Consider the following 17,663-nt stretch of genomic DNA (forward strand, 5'->3'; position numbering starts at 1 on the left):
ATAGGAACGTACATTAAACATTTACTGATAATGAAGCTTAAATAATGTATTCTATAAATTATTTTGTCTACATATAATTTTAACATTAAAGATGAAAACAAATTTGCATGCTAGTGAAATGGATGTGCTTGTTTATTTTTACATAAATAATTAAACCTTAATGAAAAATTTGATACTGCAGGATGTTGAGCATTTTATGTAATATTTAATACTGCATGACTTAGAACAACATTTTTCAGAGCTGATCAATATTTTGATTTTATAATCAATACTGAGAATACCACTTCACATAACTGCATAGTTCCATTCATTTTTTATTTGAACGGACATTCCGTTCAGATTTCATAACTGTATTAAATAAACATACATATTCACCCTCAGTAAAGAAAATTTTATGCCTACATAAAGCAGGAGTGTGTGAAATGGCAGAAATCCATTCCAATTTTTTCATATTTCAGATTCCCCCCCTCCCCCCGGGGTTTAGGATTGGAGCGGGGGTTCAATCCATAGTTCAAAATACAGAGTTCTATTTTTGTTCCAGGAAAATTGGCACCAATGGGTGAACTGGCGAGGCTCATCTTTCTGCTATTGAGACCAAACTTTCCACACTTGCAGGCCACATTTACAACTGCAAGTCTGCCAAGTTTTAGAACATTTTGGTCACTGATTTTTAGGATTTTTTGAAAAGTTTCTACAAAGAGTCACAGAGCTGGGCTAACAAGTAAAAAGGGACTTTTTGTAAAAAAGATTTTTTATTTTTTGGGAGTGGGAATAGGCTACTGGTGCATGAGTACACACACGCCAGAAAAATGGCAAGGAAGAAGGTAGGCACTAGGTAGGTAGAAAGGGTAGGGCTGGGGAGGGATTGAAATTGAAATGAATATTATATTAAAAGTACCCCATCTTTCTCCCCATGGGGACTCAAGGGAGGCAACAAATAAATCCCCCTTTTCTCCCCAAAATATCCAATACTCATTCAAAACAAAGCAAACAAAAAGGTAAATGATGAAATCCTAGTAGAGATTGTGAGCTGTGGTGGCACAGCAGGTTAAAACACAAAGCTGCAGAACTTGCTGATTGGAAGGTCAGGGGTTCTAATCTGCGGATGGGGTGAGCTCCCATTGTTACTCCCAGCTTCTGCCAACCTAGCAGTTTAAAAACATTCAAATGTTAGTAAATCAATAAGTACAATTTTGATAGGAAGATAACTGCACAGCCATGGTAGCCACATGACCTAAGGGATGTCTATGGACAACACCAGCTCTTCAGCTTAGAAATGGAGATGAGCACCACCACCCAGAGTTGGACATGACTAGATTTAATGTCAAGAGGAAACCTTTACCTTTACCTTAGTAGAGATTGAGAAAACATACACAAAATGCCCTTTCAAACTCACCCCCCATAAACGCACGGCCACTGACACCTCCCTAGTGGAATTTGGAAAATTAAAAGACAGAATACGGAAAATTATAAAGATAATTGTAGTTTTTTAAAAAAATGTTGTTCATAAACACTTTTTAAAATTCCAAAAAAAATCAGTGCATGAGTGAAATGTTCTGAAACTTGGCGGGGGGGGGGGGGGGGGAGGATGGACAATCATAAATGTGTTCTACAATTCTAGAAATTTTCCTCCTGATAGCTCTTACAATGAGGGAGAAAGGAATTCCTTAATTATCCCCATTGGTACAATTACTTAACAAAAAGTAACTAAAATGTGTTACATCGTTATAGGTATGATACGGACCCCTTACGATATTTTAGAAATGTCAGTTGGCTGATTGAGATGAATCACCTTTTCTGACCTCAATTCCCTCTCCGACGATCTGGCTGTTTGCTCAGAATGCACAGAATAAAATATGCTCCATGACTCCTTTCAGTTCAGCTTATTAAAGTGGCTCAAACTTTATTGATTATTTACATCTATATACATAGCAGACTGGACATTTAACAGACTCTGTCCGTCTACATCGGAACACACTGCAGGAGTAACAATTCCATTCTAATCTCTAAAACAAATGTCCGGCTAGAAAGTGGAAACTTCTCAAAGTTACACTCTAGCAATTTCATTTCCACTCTGTGCATTTAACCTCTTCACTTCTGGATTACACACACACAGCTTTAAACTCCTAGCACAATTTCATGCTATACTAATCCATTTTACCAACAAGAAACACTTTCAAAATGATTTGTTGCACCCCCTCCCAATTGAGTAATGAGTATTGAAACATGTATTTCATTATACACACAGGCCTAAGAAATAATAATATAGCAACATATGGATGTTGTTCTGGAGTAACAGACAGTTTTCTTATAAACCAGAGTTTTTAAAACTGTGGATCCTGACCCTAAATGGGGCCCCCTTTGCTCAATCTTGGGATCATGAAAAAATGAGTAACAACAAAAGGTTTCTGAATGCCACAGATGTTTACAGTGGACTCTGCAGAAAATGCTGTACGCCACAAAAAGGGAAATCAGCCAATCAAGCAAGCCTTGCAAATATCAATTTATTATCAGTAAATATTTGATTTTATACCAGTTTAATTATACCAGAGATGTGTGAAATGGTGGAAATCTGATTAGTATTTCGTTTTGGAGATAAAAATGGCCCCCACTTCAATTAGTAAAGATTAGGAAAGGTCCTGTTCCAATTTGTAATAAGCAAATCAGGTTTTTTTTTTGTGGGGGGAGATTGAACCCTTAACCCCCACCTTCCCGGTTATGGCCCTGTTCATAATTGCTTTCTTAAGATTTGCTCCATTAGCGCAGTGGTTCTCAACCTGGGGTCCTCAGATGTTTTTGGCCTACAACTCCCAGAAATCCCAGCCAATTTACCAACTGTTAGGATTTCTGCCAGTTGAAAGCCAAAAACTTCTGGGGACTCCAGGTTGAAAACCACTGTGTTAGCGGCAATGGGGGAAATGGTGAGGCTCCTTTCTCTGGTAAGACACACAGACACTGGGGGGGGGGGGGGGGCTGACAGTGAGAAGGAAGGAGCTACTAGGCTTCCTTCCCTCCAAATTGACAAATCTTTCTGAAAGATCTGGGGGCTTGTATCTTGATTTGCAAATGCTTCGTTGGGATTAGTAATTTGTAGGTTTGTATTTCCGAATTGTCCGAATATCTAAATTATGAAGTGGAGTTCCAAAGCTTTGCACAGGCATACTATATACCCAGGGTCACAAAGAAATGTATTAGGTAGAGGGGCGTTATAAGTGGGAAATGTTTAAGAAGCCCTGTTTCCTGACAAATATATGAAAATACCAGATATTCTTTAAAATGCTTGGATATATGTCATAAAAAGATAAATGCATCCTTAATTTTAAAATTTGGTTTTGTTGTCATAGATCTCTACTACTTGTGGACATTTTGAAACATTATGTTAGTTTCCATACCAGGCAACGACACTGTTGGCAGCTGTACGTCCAATTGTCACCACTTCGGTACAGCTTGTGCCCATTCTGGTCTAAACATTGGCTGGTTACCCGGGTATCACATTCTGGGCAGCAAAAGAAATCAACAGTAGGATTCTGGCAGTCACAAGCAGTTCGTCGACAGAATATCTTGCCATCCTATCAAGAAAAACAAAATTACTAGTATTAAGAAAATGGAATATAGCAAACTGCAGCACACCTAGGAACAAGCTAGCATGGTCTATTTTATGGTGGTAATAATGTTTGACACACTAAAAATGCTAGTGACTATGAAGCTAAACTGCCACTTTTCAGAAACAGCCTATTCCTATGCATCAATTTATTGTTTAGAGGCTTTTTTCAAAGAAGAGGGAAGCAAGGAGAGATAAGATTATGCATTTATGAAAAAGGTGAAACATATTGTAAAATAGTTTCTATTATAATGGTCATGCTTTGACTTTTAGAAAATGCTGCACTTGAAAAAGGAACCAAATATGTTACTCACTTGTGGATCATTAACTACATTACCTTATGGCAATGAGAGATAACATCAGTTCTTTTGCAGTATAACTACCCCCTCACTTAATTTCAAAGGTGAATCATAACATTCTTGTAAGTTTTGCTCATATTGTGCTTTGTGTTGTTTTGCTGTTCAGGCTCTGTTGTGGATAGGAAGTAAGTGTGTTTTGTATTATAGACCAGTAGCTTCAATATCATTCAATTTTTTAAAAATAAAAAATCCCACAAATGTATCATTTTTGTCATTGCTAAGAGACAGGAGTTACATTAATGATATCTGAAGAGGGGGGTCTTTTAAATTATAACTAATTGTAAATAGTTACTTTTAAAACTTACTAAGTGGAACAATTCACTTTCCCATTAATCTATTGTGAAGTATAAAATTTGCCTTTCAGTATAGAGAAGAGTCCTCCAATTGTGACTTAACAGTTCTGAATCCAAAATGTCACAATGTTATTGCTTTAAAAATAACATATTTTCAATAAAAATGTATTTTTCTCATGTTTCTGACATTAAAAAATCATATTACAAGAGAAGGGTTTATAATTAATTATATATTAGTTGAATGATGAGATTTTGTTACCTGGTGAATTAATATCATCTTTCCTAAATAATTAGCTTGTATGGAGATCATTCTCAAGGAATTTAATATAAAACAAAGATTTTAAGGTAATGTCTACACAGGCTGCCAACCCCAAAACGGGCCAGAAGTCACTCTGGGATGTCCACATGACTTCCAGGGATTTTCTGCTACCTAAGATAAAGTAAAATTGACTATCCAAATTTTACCCCTTGTTGGCATTCAGGAAAAACCACCTACAAAAAAACCATTAAATTGGTTAACTACATTTTACCCTGTCTTTGCACAAATAGAAGGATTCTGTACAGCTAACTCAAAACTCTGGAGCTATGGGGTTGGTGTGAACAGCTGAACTGGTTCTAATTTGAACTAGTCTAGCTGTTCACATGGGTCAGTGCTACCATCCCATTTTCCCTGTGCTCTGTTTTGAATCTGCTTGTCTTTCGCAAGGTACCTTTGCTAACATCATCAAGGCATCCACATGACCCTCTTTTACCTATCTTGTGTGGCCACTTTTCCTTGATGTTAACCAAGGTACTTGGTGATGGAAAATTACAGGAAAATTAAGGGTAACTATTCATTGTTACGAAATCAGGTTCTATGGTAAAGTTCCCAACTTTACCACATTTGCTCTCCACAAATATCCCAGTAAAAAAGTCTCTTGAACAGCATATTTTGGACCTTGCAGTAAAAAGAAAAGCTTCTACCATACCCAAGCAGTATTTTTCTTTGTAATCTTTTGAATAACAATGCATCCCGGAAAGGGGGGCGTGGCTTAGAAGGGTGGGCATGGTTCCTGCTCAAGAGGGTGGGGCTGAGCCTCTCCCTAGTCCAAGATGCAGGACTGGGAGGGGGAGGTGGGCGGGGCCACAAATGGGAGGCCAAGACTGGGATGGGCGGAGTTATGAACTCTGAGGCAGGGCTGAGTTTCTATCCCTGTCCTGCGGTGCCTGCCAGGACACAGGGGGCGGGGCTAGAGGAGGGGGTGGGGCCTCTTCCCAAGTGCCTGATGGGGCTGGATCTCTATACCCTGCCCCCGTGTTCTAACAAGTCCTTCAGAGGAGGTATACAGAGGCTCTTGGGAAGAGGCCCCGCCCCCACCCCTAGCCCTGCCCTTTAGTCCTAAAAGGCCTCTCAGGAGAGATACAGAGGCTCAGCCCTGTCTCACGCTCTTGGGAAGAGGCCCCACCCCCACACCTAGCCATGAACTTTAGTCCTAAAAGGCCTCTCAGGAGAGATACAGAGGCTCAGCCCTGTCTCGGGCTCTTGGGAAGAAGCTACGCCCACTCCTCTAGCTCTGCCCCCTGTGTGTCCTAACAGGCGCTTCAGGTGCTCAGCCCTGTGTCTGGCACTTGGGAAGAGGCTCCGCCCCTCCTCTGGCCCCACCCCCATGTCCTAATAGGTGCCGTCACCACCCCCCTGGATCGCTCCAGCACCCACTGGGGGGCGGTAGTGCCCACTTTGGGAATCACTGATTTAACACAAATGCACTATACTACAAAATCAATACTGTCAGTAGAATTTCATAGAACACATTAATGGAGGAAATTATCCCTTCACCCACCTTTATACCTATTTATGATTTTTAACATTTTGGCCTTCTACTTTTTGATAAAACAGTAGGTGAATAAATATCACCCTGTCTAATAATTCTAAGCACATTTACACATTCCTCTTTTACTGAAAGCAGTGGGTGGTACAAGACTGTAAAATGAGCCTTTGCTATCACAGATACTAAATGGATGGGTATGTCTGGCTAAACATTAAATTAGAATTCTTCTGATAACTAAAGCATTGTGATTATTATGAAATGTTTAAAAAAATCCAATTATGTGCTTATTTGATGAAAAATCAGTTTATTTAAAATGTGGAGATGATAATTATAGGGATTATTGTGCTTGAAACCATAGGTGAATAAACAATTTTAGTTCTCATACATTCAAAGAATAAAAATCAAATCAAGAATATTTATGAGCTTTTTTTTTTAAAAAAATGTGTTGATTCTTGAATAATTGAAGGGGGAAATCAACAGCATTAATGCACACTATCCCATCCAAATCACTATTAAGTTTTCCCATCTTTTTGCTATCTCATCTGATCTTGGCTAAGCGAACGAACCCAAAGGGTGCTCACCAATGCATCTTCTTCATCTTGGAAAGAAGTCACGGGTGGAGTGCCGCAGGGCTCTGTCCTGGGCCCGGTTCTGTTCAAAATCTTTATTAATGACTTAGATGAAGGGTTAGAAGGCACAATCATCAAGTTTTCAGATGACACCAAACTGGGAGGGATAGCTAACACTCCAGAAGACAGGAGCAGAATTCAAAATGATCTTAACAGACTAGAGAGATGGGCCGAAACTAACAAAATAAATTTGAACAGGGACAAATGCAAGATACTCCACTTTGGCAGAAAAAATGGAATGCAAAGATACAGAATGGAGGATGCCTGCCTCGACAGCAGTACGTGTGAAAAAGATCTCGGAGTCCTCATGGACGACAAGTTAAATATGAGCCAACAATGTGATGCGGCTGCTAAAAAAGCCAGTGGGATTCTGGCCTGCATCAATAGGGGTATAGCGTCTAGATCCAGGGAAGTCATGCTCCCCCTCTATTCTGCCTTGGTCAGACCACACCTGGAATACTGTGTCCAATTTTGGGCACCGCAGTTGAAGGGAGATGTTGACAAGCTGGAAAGCGTCCAGAGGAGGGCGACTAAAATGATTAAGGGTCTGGAGAAAAAGCCCTATGAGGAGCGGCTTAAAGAACTGGGCATGTTTAGCTTGCAGAAGAGAAGGCTGAGAGGAGACATGATAACCATGTACAAATACGTGAAGGGAAGTCATAGGGAGGAGGGAGCAAGCTTGTTTTCTGCTGCCCTGCAGACTAGGACACGGAACAATGGCTTCAAACTACAGAAAAGGAGATTCCACCTGAACATCAGGAAGAACTTCCTCACTGTGAGAGCTGTTAGACAGTGGAACTCTCTCCCCTGGGCTGTGGTGGAGGCTCCTTCTTTGGAGGCTTTAAAACAGAGGCTGGATGGCCATCTGTCGGGGGTGCTTTGAATGCAATTTCCTGCTTCTTGGCAGGGGGTTGGACTAGATGGCTCATGAGGTCTCTTCCAACTCTACTATTCTATGATTCTATGATTCTATTGAAGAATAAATCACAAGAATTAACAAAGAAGGTATAGATAATTCCAGCACCCTAATCTGTAGCACTTTAAAAAAAAACCTTATGGTGGGATACTTCCTGGGGAGCATGGTTGGTTGTTAACAACAGTAAAGGTGAATGCTAACAATGAAGTCCAGCTTACCATTTCATAAATATTGAACAAGTGCCAGTAATGGTTCACATAAAAATGTAAAAGTACACAATGACAATTCACAACTGCAGTGACTTCTGTTATCTTGGTTTATTAATTAATTAACCCAGGAAATAATAGCCTTCATTAGCTTTGTCCTCATTCACTGCCCCCCCCCTCCTAAAATGTTGTTGTAGAGGCTGGGGTCATTTAAGATAAGCACTGGAACATCATATTGCACCCCAATTTTGGGGGCGAAAATAGTAAGGTAGGGTAGAAATAAAGATTGGTGATGGGGGGCGGAGAGAGAAAAAGCAGCCATGTGGATCATAAATGTTCACTTTTTCCTTTCAGATTTTGGTACATTAACCCTAAATGCTAATTATGGGATTTTAAAGGAAGAACTTTTAAGGTCTGCCCCATTGCATACCCACATTTCCACTGCACATTCTCTTTAATGTACATTTTTATTCTGAAATATCACTAAATCAGTCCTTTCATTTACTCTTGTCATCTTCCTACTTTTAGGTAACCCTTAAAAACTCCTACTTTAGTCCACTGAAGCTTATCAATTCATCCATGCCTCACAACCTCTGAGGATGCCTGCCATAGATGTGGGCGAAACGTTAGGAGAGAATACTTCTGGAACATGGCCACACAGCCCGAAAGACATATAACAACTCTCTTATCAGATGACTTAGGGCTACTTCCAGCGGGATTCCACTGAACTTCGTGCTGGCAGTGTGCTGGCAGTGCAGAGACACGAAGTCCTGAGTAGTTGGGTGTACACCCAACTCCTCATAGAAGAAGCCAGGGAGGGTGTGAGAGGAAGCCGGAGACAGCTGTGGAATCCCACAATCAACAATGGTAAAGGTATGACGCGGTACGCTTTCCCATGGTTTCCCCCACTGTCCCCTGGCTTCTTCGCCTCCATGTGATGAGGTCCCTAGGTGACAGTATATTTGGATATCACTCTGGCAATTGTATTGTTAGTATTACACTGGAAAATTTGAATCCAGTAGAAATGTGAACCCAACTGCTTCATTCAGAACTCAAAAACAGACTATATTTTGAATGACATCCCTGTATACTAATGAAGCTTTACCTTTCATACATAAATAGAAATGAACAAGCAGGAAACACTTCACAAAGCCTTCAAGAGATAAAAAAAAAGAGTCTACTACTAACTTTGGTGATAAGCAAAAACCAGAACTTGGCAAGTTTACATTAATTACTATTTTACTTTACTTTTATTTTTAAATTATATCTATTTACCTATATCTTTCTGGGAACTGTGTAAACTTAGTATGCAAGTATGAGCCAGGTCAGTGGTCAGCAATTTTGCACAAATTACAGGAAATCTGGCAGGAAAAGTCTATTTCACATTACAATCTCATGCAGGAAGGAAGATATCTCAACAGGATTGGAAAATTCTTGAGACTACTGTTCTGCCATACACAGATAGCTTATTTGAACTAGATTTCCATCAAAACTTCCTCACATCCCTAGGCATCCAAAGAATCCCAGTTTTCTGTTCTTGGATTTTTTCATACCACATGATTATACTGATTTTATTCTACTTTAACTGCTATTGCTGCAACCTGTGTATCCTAGGATTTTCAGTTTAGTGAATGGTACTCGGAATTTGCAGCCAAAGCTCGAATGCTTCAGCAACCTACAAGCTCCAGGATTCCACAGAATGTCTCCATAGCAGTTAATGTGAGGTCATAGTGTTATAATTATGTAGTGTGAAAGTGACCCCTGTATTCTCTCATCATGTAACTTCTCCAAATGCCACAGTCAGAACAACTGGGAGCCTGAACTCTCATTTGATCGTCTCTGTAAGTATAATAAAATGATTGAAAACTAAAACAAGTTGATTCATTCCGTTTTTAATGAATCAGCAAAGAACGGACATCAGACGTTTGTATTTTTCTTTTCCTTTACTTCTCTACCCATTTTACTTTGAACAATGTCACAATGATGGAATGTGGCAAAATTTGGTGTGATTATATTTATAACTGTACAAAGATTATTTTCTGCTGCATTTTCATGATTTGTAGCTCCTCTTGTAGACATTGCAAAAACACAACAAAACCTCTTGATGCATTTGTTTAATTTAAGATGCATATCAGACCAGCAAAACACCCCAAAAAACAATGACAAAATATAACATCCAGAGTATATTATCATTGTACAGTACATGTATGGACATCTAAAACACAAGTGAGGATGGAAGCAAAGGGGGAGAAAGCACAAACAGACAGGCCCTATATCCTAGAATTTGATCCCGGGTTTTCTGTTTATTTCAGATTATCTGGCAGTGTGGACTCGTATAATTCAGTTTAAAACAGAAAGCCTGGGATCAGATCCTGGGGCCCCTTCCACACAGCTGAATGAAATGCTTTGAACTGGAGTATATGGCAGTGTGGACTCAGAAAACCCACTGCAAAGCAGATATTGTGGGATTTTCTGCCTTGATATTCTGGAATATAGGGCTGTGTGGAAGGGCCCTGGTATATAGGGCCTGTCTGGAAGGCAGGACTGTAGCCGGGGGGGGGGGGGGGGGTTAGGGGTTCAACCCCCCCCCCCCCCAAATTTTTCAGGTTAAAATAAAACCTGGTTTACTCATGAATTTTAACTGGTTAACCAAATCCCCATGCTAAGTCTATGAGATGCAAAAAATTAAGAGTCCCTCCAGGCACTATCTCAAGCAGATATTGACAGGTCTGAACCCAGCGGGCGGGTGGGTCAGGGGTTCAACCCCCCCCCCCAACATTTTCAAAACCTCTCCCGAATTTTTTTTCTGGCTACGGCCCTGCTGGAAGGGCCTTACAATTTCAGTTCAAGGGACATTGGAATGATTGTCTTGATCAAACCAGAATTAATGCTGAGTTAGCTTTAAGAAGAACTCAGAGAACAATAACAGAATAGATAAAGGTGAAAAGCTCTCATTCTAAAAAGAAATTCATAATCAAAGATTGATTTGTTTCAGCAGATGATGATAGTAGTGGCAACAACAATTGTCTCTTTATCCTTTCATTTTTATCCTAAATTCTGCTGTGATACCTAAATAACCTAAAGTCAACTTCTATTCAATCACTATATTGTACAGGAGTACAATATAGTTTATATTAGATTTTATAGTTTTTCATTTTTAGAACTAACAATGACAATCACAGAAAATTTGGTAATTAAATTATCTATCATGTATCTACTTACCATCTACCTATCAATCTATGTCTATCTATCATCTCTTGTGCTTTGGACTTAATTGGAATGTCATCTTTCTAACACATTATTGGACTTCCTTCTCATTATACACTTCTCATTCTCATAGTATTTTGTGTTATGTATACAGATCTGCTCTCTTTGCTCATTGCAGAGAGCAATTTGACCTCAATATTGCAGTGTCACAAATATGTAGCCTTTTACACTATAGCAAGTCTCTGGTTGCTCAGTGTCAAATATCCATCTCTAAAATAACCTCAACCAATTCTAAATAATCCTTCCAACATGTGCACAGAATGAACAAGTAGGGAAGCTTCTTTTCCTTCATGATGAAAAAAGGATGAAGAAATACAATGTCAAATTGAGACTGAGGTGAGAACTTTCCACTTTTCCACATTTTAAAAAAATGCACCAACAGAAGGTATTTTTTTGTCCAGTTGCAAGAGGGTGGAAAATATATTTGAACAATTAGAGTATATAACTTTGGGGAGGATACAGAGTTCAATTTTCTATACCTGGAATTTTTAGGGGATACATGGATAATCAATTAAAAATGGTAGAAATAGCAGGAAATCCATTTTTGGTTTTGAAAAAAAAGGTTATTTCTGCTCTAAGGCTAAACACTAAAAGGGAGTTCCTGTTACTGAGTTAGTTAAAACGTGATAAACCTTTTTACTGTATTGACTGGAATTAAATGCATAACCATTTATTGGGACACAAATTCAGCAGTTGAAGGGGTCAATTCCTCTGCCTTCAGGAACCAACCCACTGATGTGCCCAATCTCTTCTGTGGGAACATTGCCACAATTTCTCTTTGAATGGGAGATTGCTCATATAAGAGGATGGGTGGGAATATTAGTCTACTGCTTCCTAAGCAACAAAGGAACAAATCCTAGTTGACCACAATGGCTGATTCTTCTTATGGGGACTGGGTGACTTTCAGAATTCAAGCTAGGAAATTAAATAATGATAATAACTATCTGGCTCCAGACTTAGATTCAAGTTAGGATATCTTCATTTAAATCAGTGGAGCTAAATTTACTTCATTTAACCAAACATATACAAATATAATGCATCAACTTAAACACCAATTTTTATATTTTACTAGTATTACAGGCTATATTAACAAAATCATGGAATTCCTTATTTGCTTGTTTTCTATAATTTATTTCAGTGAAAAAAAGATGTATCTAAAATGATGCCAACATTAAGAAACTGGGAATGACACTGGTGAATTTACAAGTCTGTCCCTCACGTGGTTACAATCCAGGCCTAAAGGGCAATTAAGCTTGATCCCAACTTCTGATTAATTTATCAGTGTCATCATCATAACCTGTGTAAAGTTACATATTTGTGATTGTGCTGGTACGGCTATACCAGAAGCTCCAACTTTATTTTCTTTCTGCTAATGTTTGCAGTCATAGGGCAGGCCGCCTGTCCATCATCATTAAGTTTGGTTCCGCCCCTTGTTCAGGGCTCTGGGAGGGAAGGAGCCACTTTTAAGTCAGTCTCACTTAAGGAAGCTAAGCTATAGGACGTAGACCAGCTCGTCCCGTAGAAAAGCTTCATATTTCAAGAACATCCGGGGATACAGAACATCTGAGAAAACAGAAACAGAAATTCCAGGGGAGAAGTCCCAAAAGCTCTGGCTGAGAGCTCACGGCCTCTCAGCCTCACAGCTCCTGAGGGAAACAGCCCTAAAGTTTCCAAAGAAACCTCAGAGAGAGAACAGCACCACAGATCCACGGAACCCCAGCTGAAACATCTGCAAGCCTTGGTTGGTAGGTCTACTCGATGCCCAGACGCATTTGGAATCGGTAGTAGGTCCCACATCAGCTAGGCCCATATGATAGACAGCCTGGGAGAGGTTATAAGGGGGTTTTCTTCTTACAGAGAAAGCACAGTTATCCAAAGCTGATTGCCCATCCCCTGGGGACAAGATTGAAAAGCCAAGTTTATTAAGGAAACCTTGAAGTGTTATTCAACTCCTTGAAGATTATTTGTTCAACAATAAAGACTTTGTTATTTCATTAAAGACTCAAAAGACCATCCCTTTCAGGAAAATCCTCACGAACCTCTCTTTGAGGTGCCCTGGCTTTCTGCTGGCAATAAAGTATACGTCCTATACAAAAGACAATAGTTACAGGCCCAGCGCGTGACAGAACAGTGATACTGAAATGCTGTGGTCAAATTACTCCCTGAAAAGTGCAAACAGAATAATTCTATACAAAATGCAAGTTGAATCTGCCTTGTCCAAAATGCTTTAAACCACAGGTTTATCAGATTTTGTATATTTATTTATGGATTTTGGAGAACCTGTCTTTGCATATACATTAAGAATTGTGGAGTCAAATATGACTGTGGAGAACAGGGTCATATGACAATGCACTATGTGACCCTGAACAAGTCACACACTCTTAGGTTCAGAAAAATCCATGATAGGAGGCCACATGACCTTGGAGGTGTCTACGGACAACGCCAGCTCTTCGGCTTAGAAATGGAGATGAGCACCAACCCCCAGAGTCAGACATGACTGGACTTGACGTCAGGGGAAAGCCTTTTTTTACCTTACTATGTTGTACACAGCTTTGACTCCCCCTAGGGGTGAGAAAAGCAGTATAGAAATTCAATAAATAAATAAATATCAGATATACCAAGCATATCCAATAGTTTTCATAATAAATTGAACTTACCAATCAGATACACCAAACATACCCACTAGTTATTATTAATGATTGATTCTAACAGCTCTAAGGTACATGTGTACATACATTTGTGCACATGCATGTCCATTCAACAGGATATATTAGGTTGACAATTGTGACCTTTAAAGTCTCATTCCATAGATGCCTGAAAGACAAGTCAATTTTATTGTAGCACCTAAGTAATGATTCAGTGCCAACCTCATAGGTGTCTCTACCACCACTATAATAATAATAATAATAATAATAATAATAATAATAATAATAATAATAATAATAACAACAACTTTATTTATACTCTGCCACCATCTCCCCGTGGGGACTCGGAGCGGCTCACAACGTTACAAAAGTAACAGCACAAATACATTAAACAATATACACAGTTTAAAACACAAGAACACTATCATTCTCTCTCCATGTGAATGGCAACAAGAAATGGCTGAAGATGGCTCTCTGCAAGGGGTCTGTTCCTTGCACTTTGATTCCTGCCACAGTAAAGTTCTAAGTACCAAAGATATGGGAAATGGGATTCTGTAGGGTTCTGCAGAATGATAGTAAAATTACCTAATGAAGAAAAAAAAGGAGGAGGAAGAGGGCACATTACATTATTTCAAAAATAAAAAAATGAGTTAGAAGGTTTGTCATTCTAATAAATCCTGTTAGAAAAAAATTAAGTCTCTATAGGGACAATGCCGCAAACAAAACAAAAAATCCCAAGGATAGGGAAACAGCTTTGTCCTGTCAGAAGGCAAATGAAAGGACATGAAAATCTTTTATCCCTCCTTCCACTGGTTCTTTTGTTGTCACATAATTTTTGTGTGTTCTTTAAAAATATGCTGGGAGCAAAGGTTGAAAATGAGGGAAATGAAACCCCTTTATGAATGATCTGAGGGGGTTATATTATCTCTTTTAGCTCAGTATTTGCCTTCATCTATTGATCCGTGCCCCCATTCAATGTTGAAGCTATTGTAAGACGCCTGGCTCAACAGCAGTATGCATGAAAAAGATCTTGGATTCCTTGTGGACAACAAATTAAACATGAGCCAACAATGTGATGCAGTGGCAAAAAAGCAAAACAAAAACAAAACAAAACACAATGGGATTTTTCCCTGTAGTATAAGAGTATAGTGTCGAGATCCAGGGAAGTCATGCTACCCCTCTATTCTGCCTTGGTCAGACCACACCTGGAATACTGTGTCCAATTCTGGGCACCACAATTTGAGGGAGATGTTGACAAGTTGGAATGTGTCTGGAGAACAAGCTCTATGAAGAGAGGCTTAAAGAGCTGGGCATGTTTAGCCTGCAGAAGAGAAGGCTGAGAGGAGACATGATAGCCATATATAAATATGTGAGGGGAAGTCCTAGGAAAGAGAGGGCAAGCTTGTTTTCTGCTGCCCTGCAGACTAGGACGAGGAACAATGACTTCAAACTACAGGAAAGGAGATTCCACCTGAACATCAGGAAGAACTTCCTAACTATGAGATCTGTTCAGCAGTGGAACTCTCTACTCCAGAATGTGGTGGAGGCTCCTTCTTTGGAGGAGGCTGGATGGCCATCTGTCAGGGGTGCTTTGAATGTGATTTTCCTCCATTAAACCGCTCAGCCAGGCAGGTCTTGAGCCTTATTAAACTACAAACCCCAGAATCCTCAGGAGGCAGAAACTGAATTTAAAGTGGATCCATAGTCTAGTGTGATGAGACAGTGAGGAATGGCGAGCTTTTTTCCACTCTCAGTCCTTAACATGTGCAACAAATCAAATGAAGTGATTTGGTTTGTATGCAAGAGAGTTCTGGATAGAAGTGATTTTTCCAAGTTGTTGAAAATGGGTCACATTTTTTTTTATTCCATTGAACTACCAAAGCAAATGAAGGGCGCATGCAATTTCTCATTGAATTTGAAGAAAGTTTCTTGCAGCTCATTCCTGGAAACTGCTTCCAGGCTAATGGGTACTAGGACATGTAATTTGCTGAATAATGAATATTTGTATGAAAGACTCAAGTGCCCTAAAGAATTAATATTTACGGGCTCCTTAGTATATGGCACACATCCATAAAATTCAGCAAAATAGAAGAGAGAAAGGAGAGAGCAGAGAAGTGACCTTTCTATCACTTCTGCTTCCAGGTCAATAGCAAAGAAGGGATAGTGAGTTAGGTGGGAATTTATGCTATTGAGGAGAGAGAAATCACTGGGAATATGATATGATACAGGTCTGCAATAGATCATAGGAAAAAATAAGCCACATTTCCATTTTTAAAAAGAAAATGTGCATACTTTCAGAAACATTTATTCTACTGTTCTATGCAAAAGTACACTCAATGGAATCAAAGGGTTTGGCTTGTTAAACCAATTTTGAGTCAAGTTAAGAATTTGGGCAGCACTATTAAAGCCAAGTATTTCTTTAATTCCACTTCAGCAATGTATAGCATGTATACTTTGGAAATCTCTATTTCCCTTTCCCAAGTAATGCAGACGATCAGTTATAAATACTAAATTATACACACTAGATTCCATACCAGGCTCAACTAAAAATAACAACAAAACAGTACCTAAGAAGGCTTTGCCAATGCTGTAATTATTATCATAAGGCTTGAGGGGTGTACTTTGAAAAGGAGGAACAAATCTACTGCAGGCTTCTTCAGTAATGAATGCACTCAACTAATTAAGCTGTTAGCATTTGAATGTTTCAGTAAATTGTGTATTCATGCATAGGAATAAAATCCAGTATGATTAGCTGTAATATTATATTTGGTGGAGGATTTCAGAAATCTCTGATATTTCTCTGATCTACCATTCTTTTAAAATGAATTCATATGGCTAAATCCCAGGCAAAACTGAATGACATCATTTTAGTCACCCTCCTCTGGATGCTTTCCAGGTTGTCAACATCTCCCTGGGCACCGCAGTTGAAGGGAGATGTTGACAAGCTGGAAAGCGTCCAGAGGAGGGCGACTAAAATGATTAAGGGTCTGGAGAACAAGCCCTATGAGGAGCGGCTTAAAGAGCTGGGCATGTTTAGCCTGCAAAAGAGAAGGCTGAGAGAAGACATGATAGCCATGTATAAATATGTGAGGGGAAGTCATAGGGAGGAGGGAGCAAGCTTGTTTTCTGCTGCCCTGCAGACTAGGACGCGGAACAATGGCTTCAAACTACAGAAAAGGAGATTCCACCTGAACATCAGGAAGAACTTCCTCACTGTGAGGGCTGCTCGACAGTGGAACTCTCTCCCCCGGACTGTGGTGGAGGCTCCTTCTTTGGAGGCTTTTAAGCAGAGGCTGGATGGCCATATGTCGGGGGTGCTTTGAATGCGATTTCCTGCTCCTTAGCGGGGGGCTGGACTGGATGGCCCATGAGGTCTCTTCCAACTCTACTATTCTATGATTCTATGACATTGAATATGGAATGAACTGTCTGTTGTACCCTCTTGCACATGAAATATTGTGTGAAAGGCCACTGGAAATTCCCAGTCCATTCTTGCTATGATATTACTTCACTGGTGATTTGGTGATTATAAAATGACCAAACTTCTAGAACGCTGAGGGTCACTGAAACAATAAATTCATTGTGCCCAGGGGTGTAGCTGAGAGGAGAGCAAAATGAGGTAATCTTCTCTCTCATTAAATTTCTCCTGCCCCAAATGAAAATTTCCTTCAGTCCTCAAATTTCTAGCATTGCATGGACTCAAAACTTCAGCTGAAATACCACTGAACAATAGTAAATATGATGTATATCAAATGAAACTCATTTCACTCAGTTTAATCAATGCTAAGGAAAATAAAACAGATACAAAGGACTAACCTGTTCTCATTTTTAAATTGATAATAAATTGACTGTCAGACAATAGTCTCTAATTTCAGCAAAGACTGGGTCCTTCTAAACTGGGGAGGGAGTGTATCTATGATTACAGGTTAAGGTTAACGT

At 39.5% G+C, this 17,663-nt stretch overlaps 1 protein-coding gene across 8 annotated transcripts in view; it reads right to left on the minus strand.

The window, feature by feature from the left end:
• Positions 1 to 17,663, minus strand: part of nell1 (neural EGFL like 1) — a 697,019-nt gene that overhangs the window by 12,236 nt on the left and 667,120 nt on the right. For all 8 annotated transcript variants that reach the window (XM_062967797.1, XM_062967796.1, XM_062967794.1 and 5 more), the window contains one exon: positions 3,393 to 3,569. In XM_062967797.1, the coding sequence (XP_062823867.1) occupies positions 3,393 to 3,569 (177 nt within the window). The remainder of the gene's footprint in view (positions 1 to 3,392; positions 3,570 to 17,663) is intronic.

This window comes from Anolis carolinensis, chromosome 1 (assembly GCF_035594765.1).
Source record: "Anolis carolinensis isolate JA03-04 chromosome 1, rAnoCar3.1.pri, whole genome shotgun sequence".
NCBI lineage: Eukaryota > Metazoa > Chordata > Lepidosauria > Squamata > Dactyloidae > Anolis > Anolis carolinensis.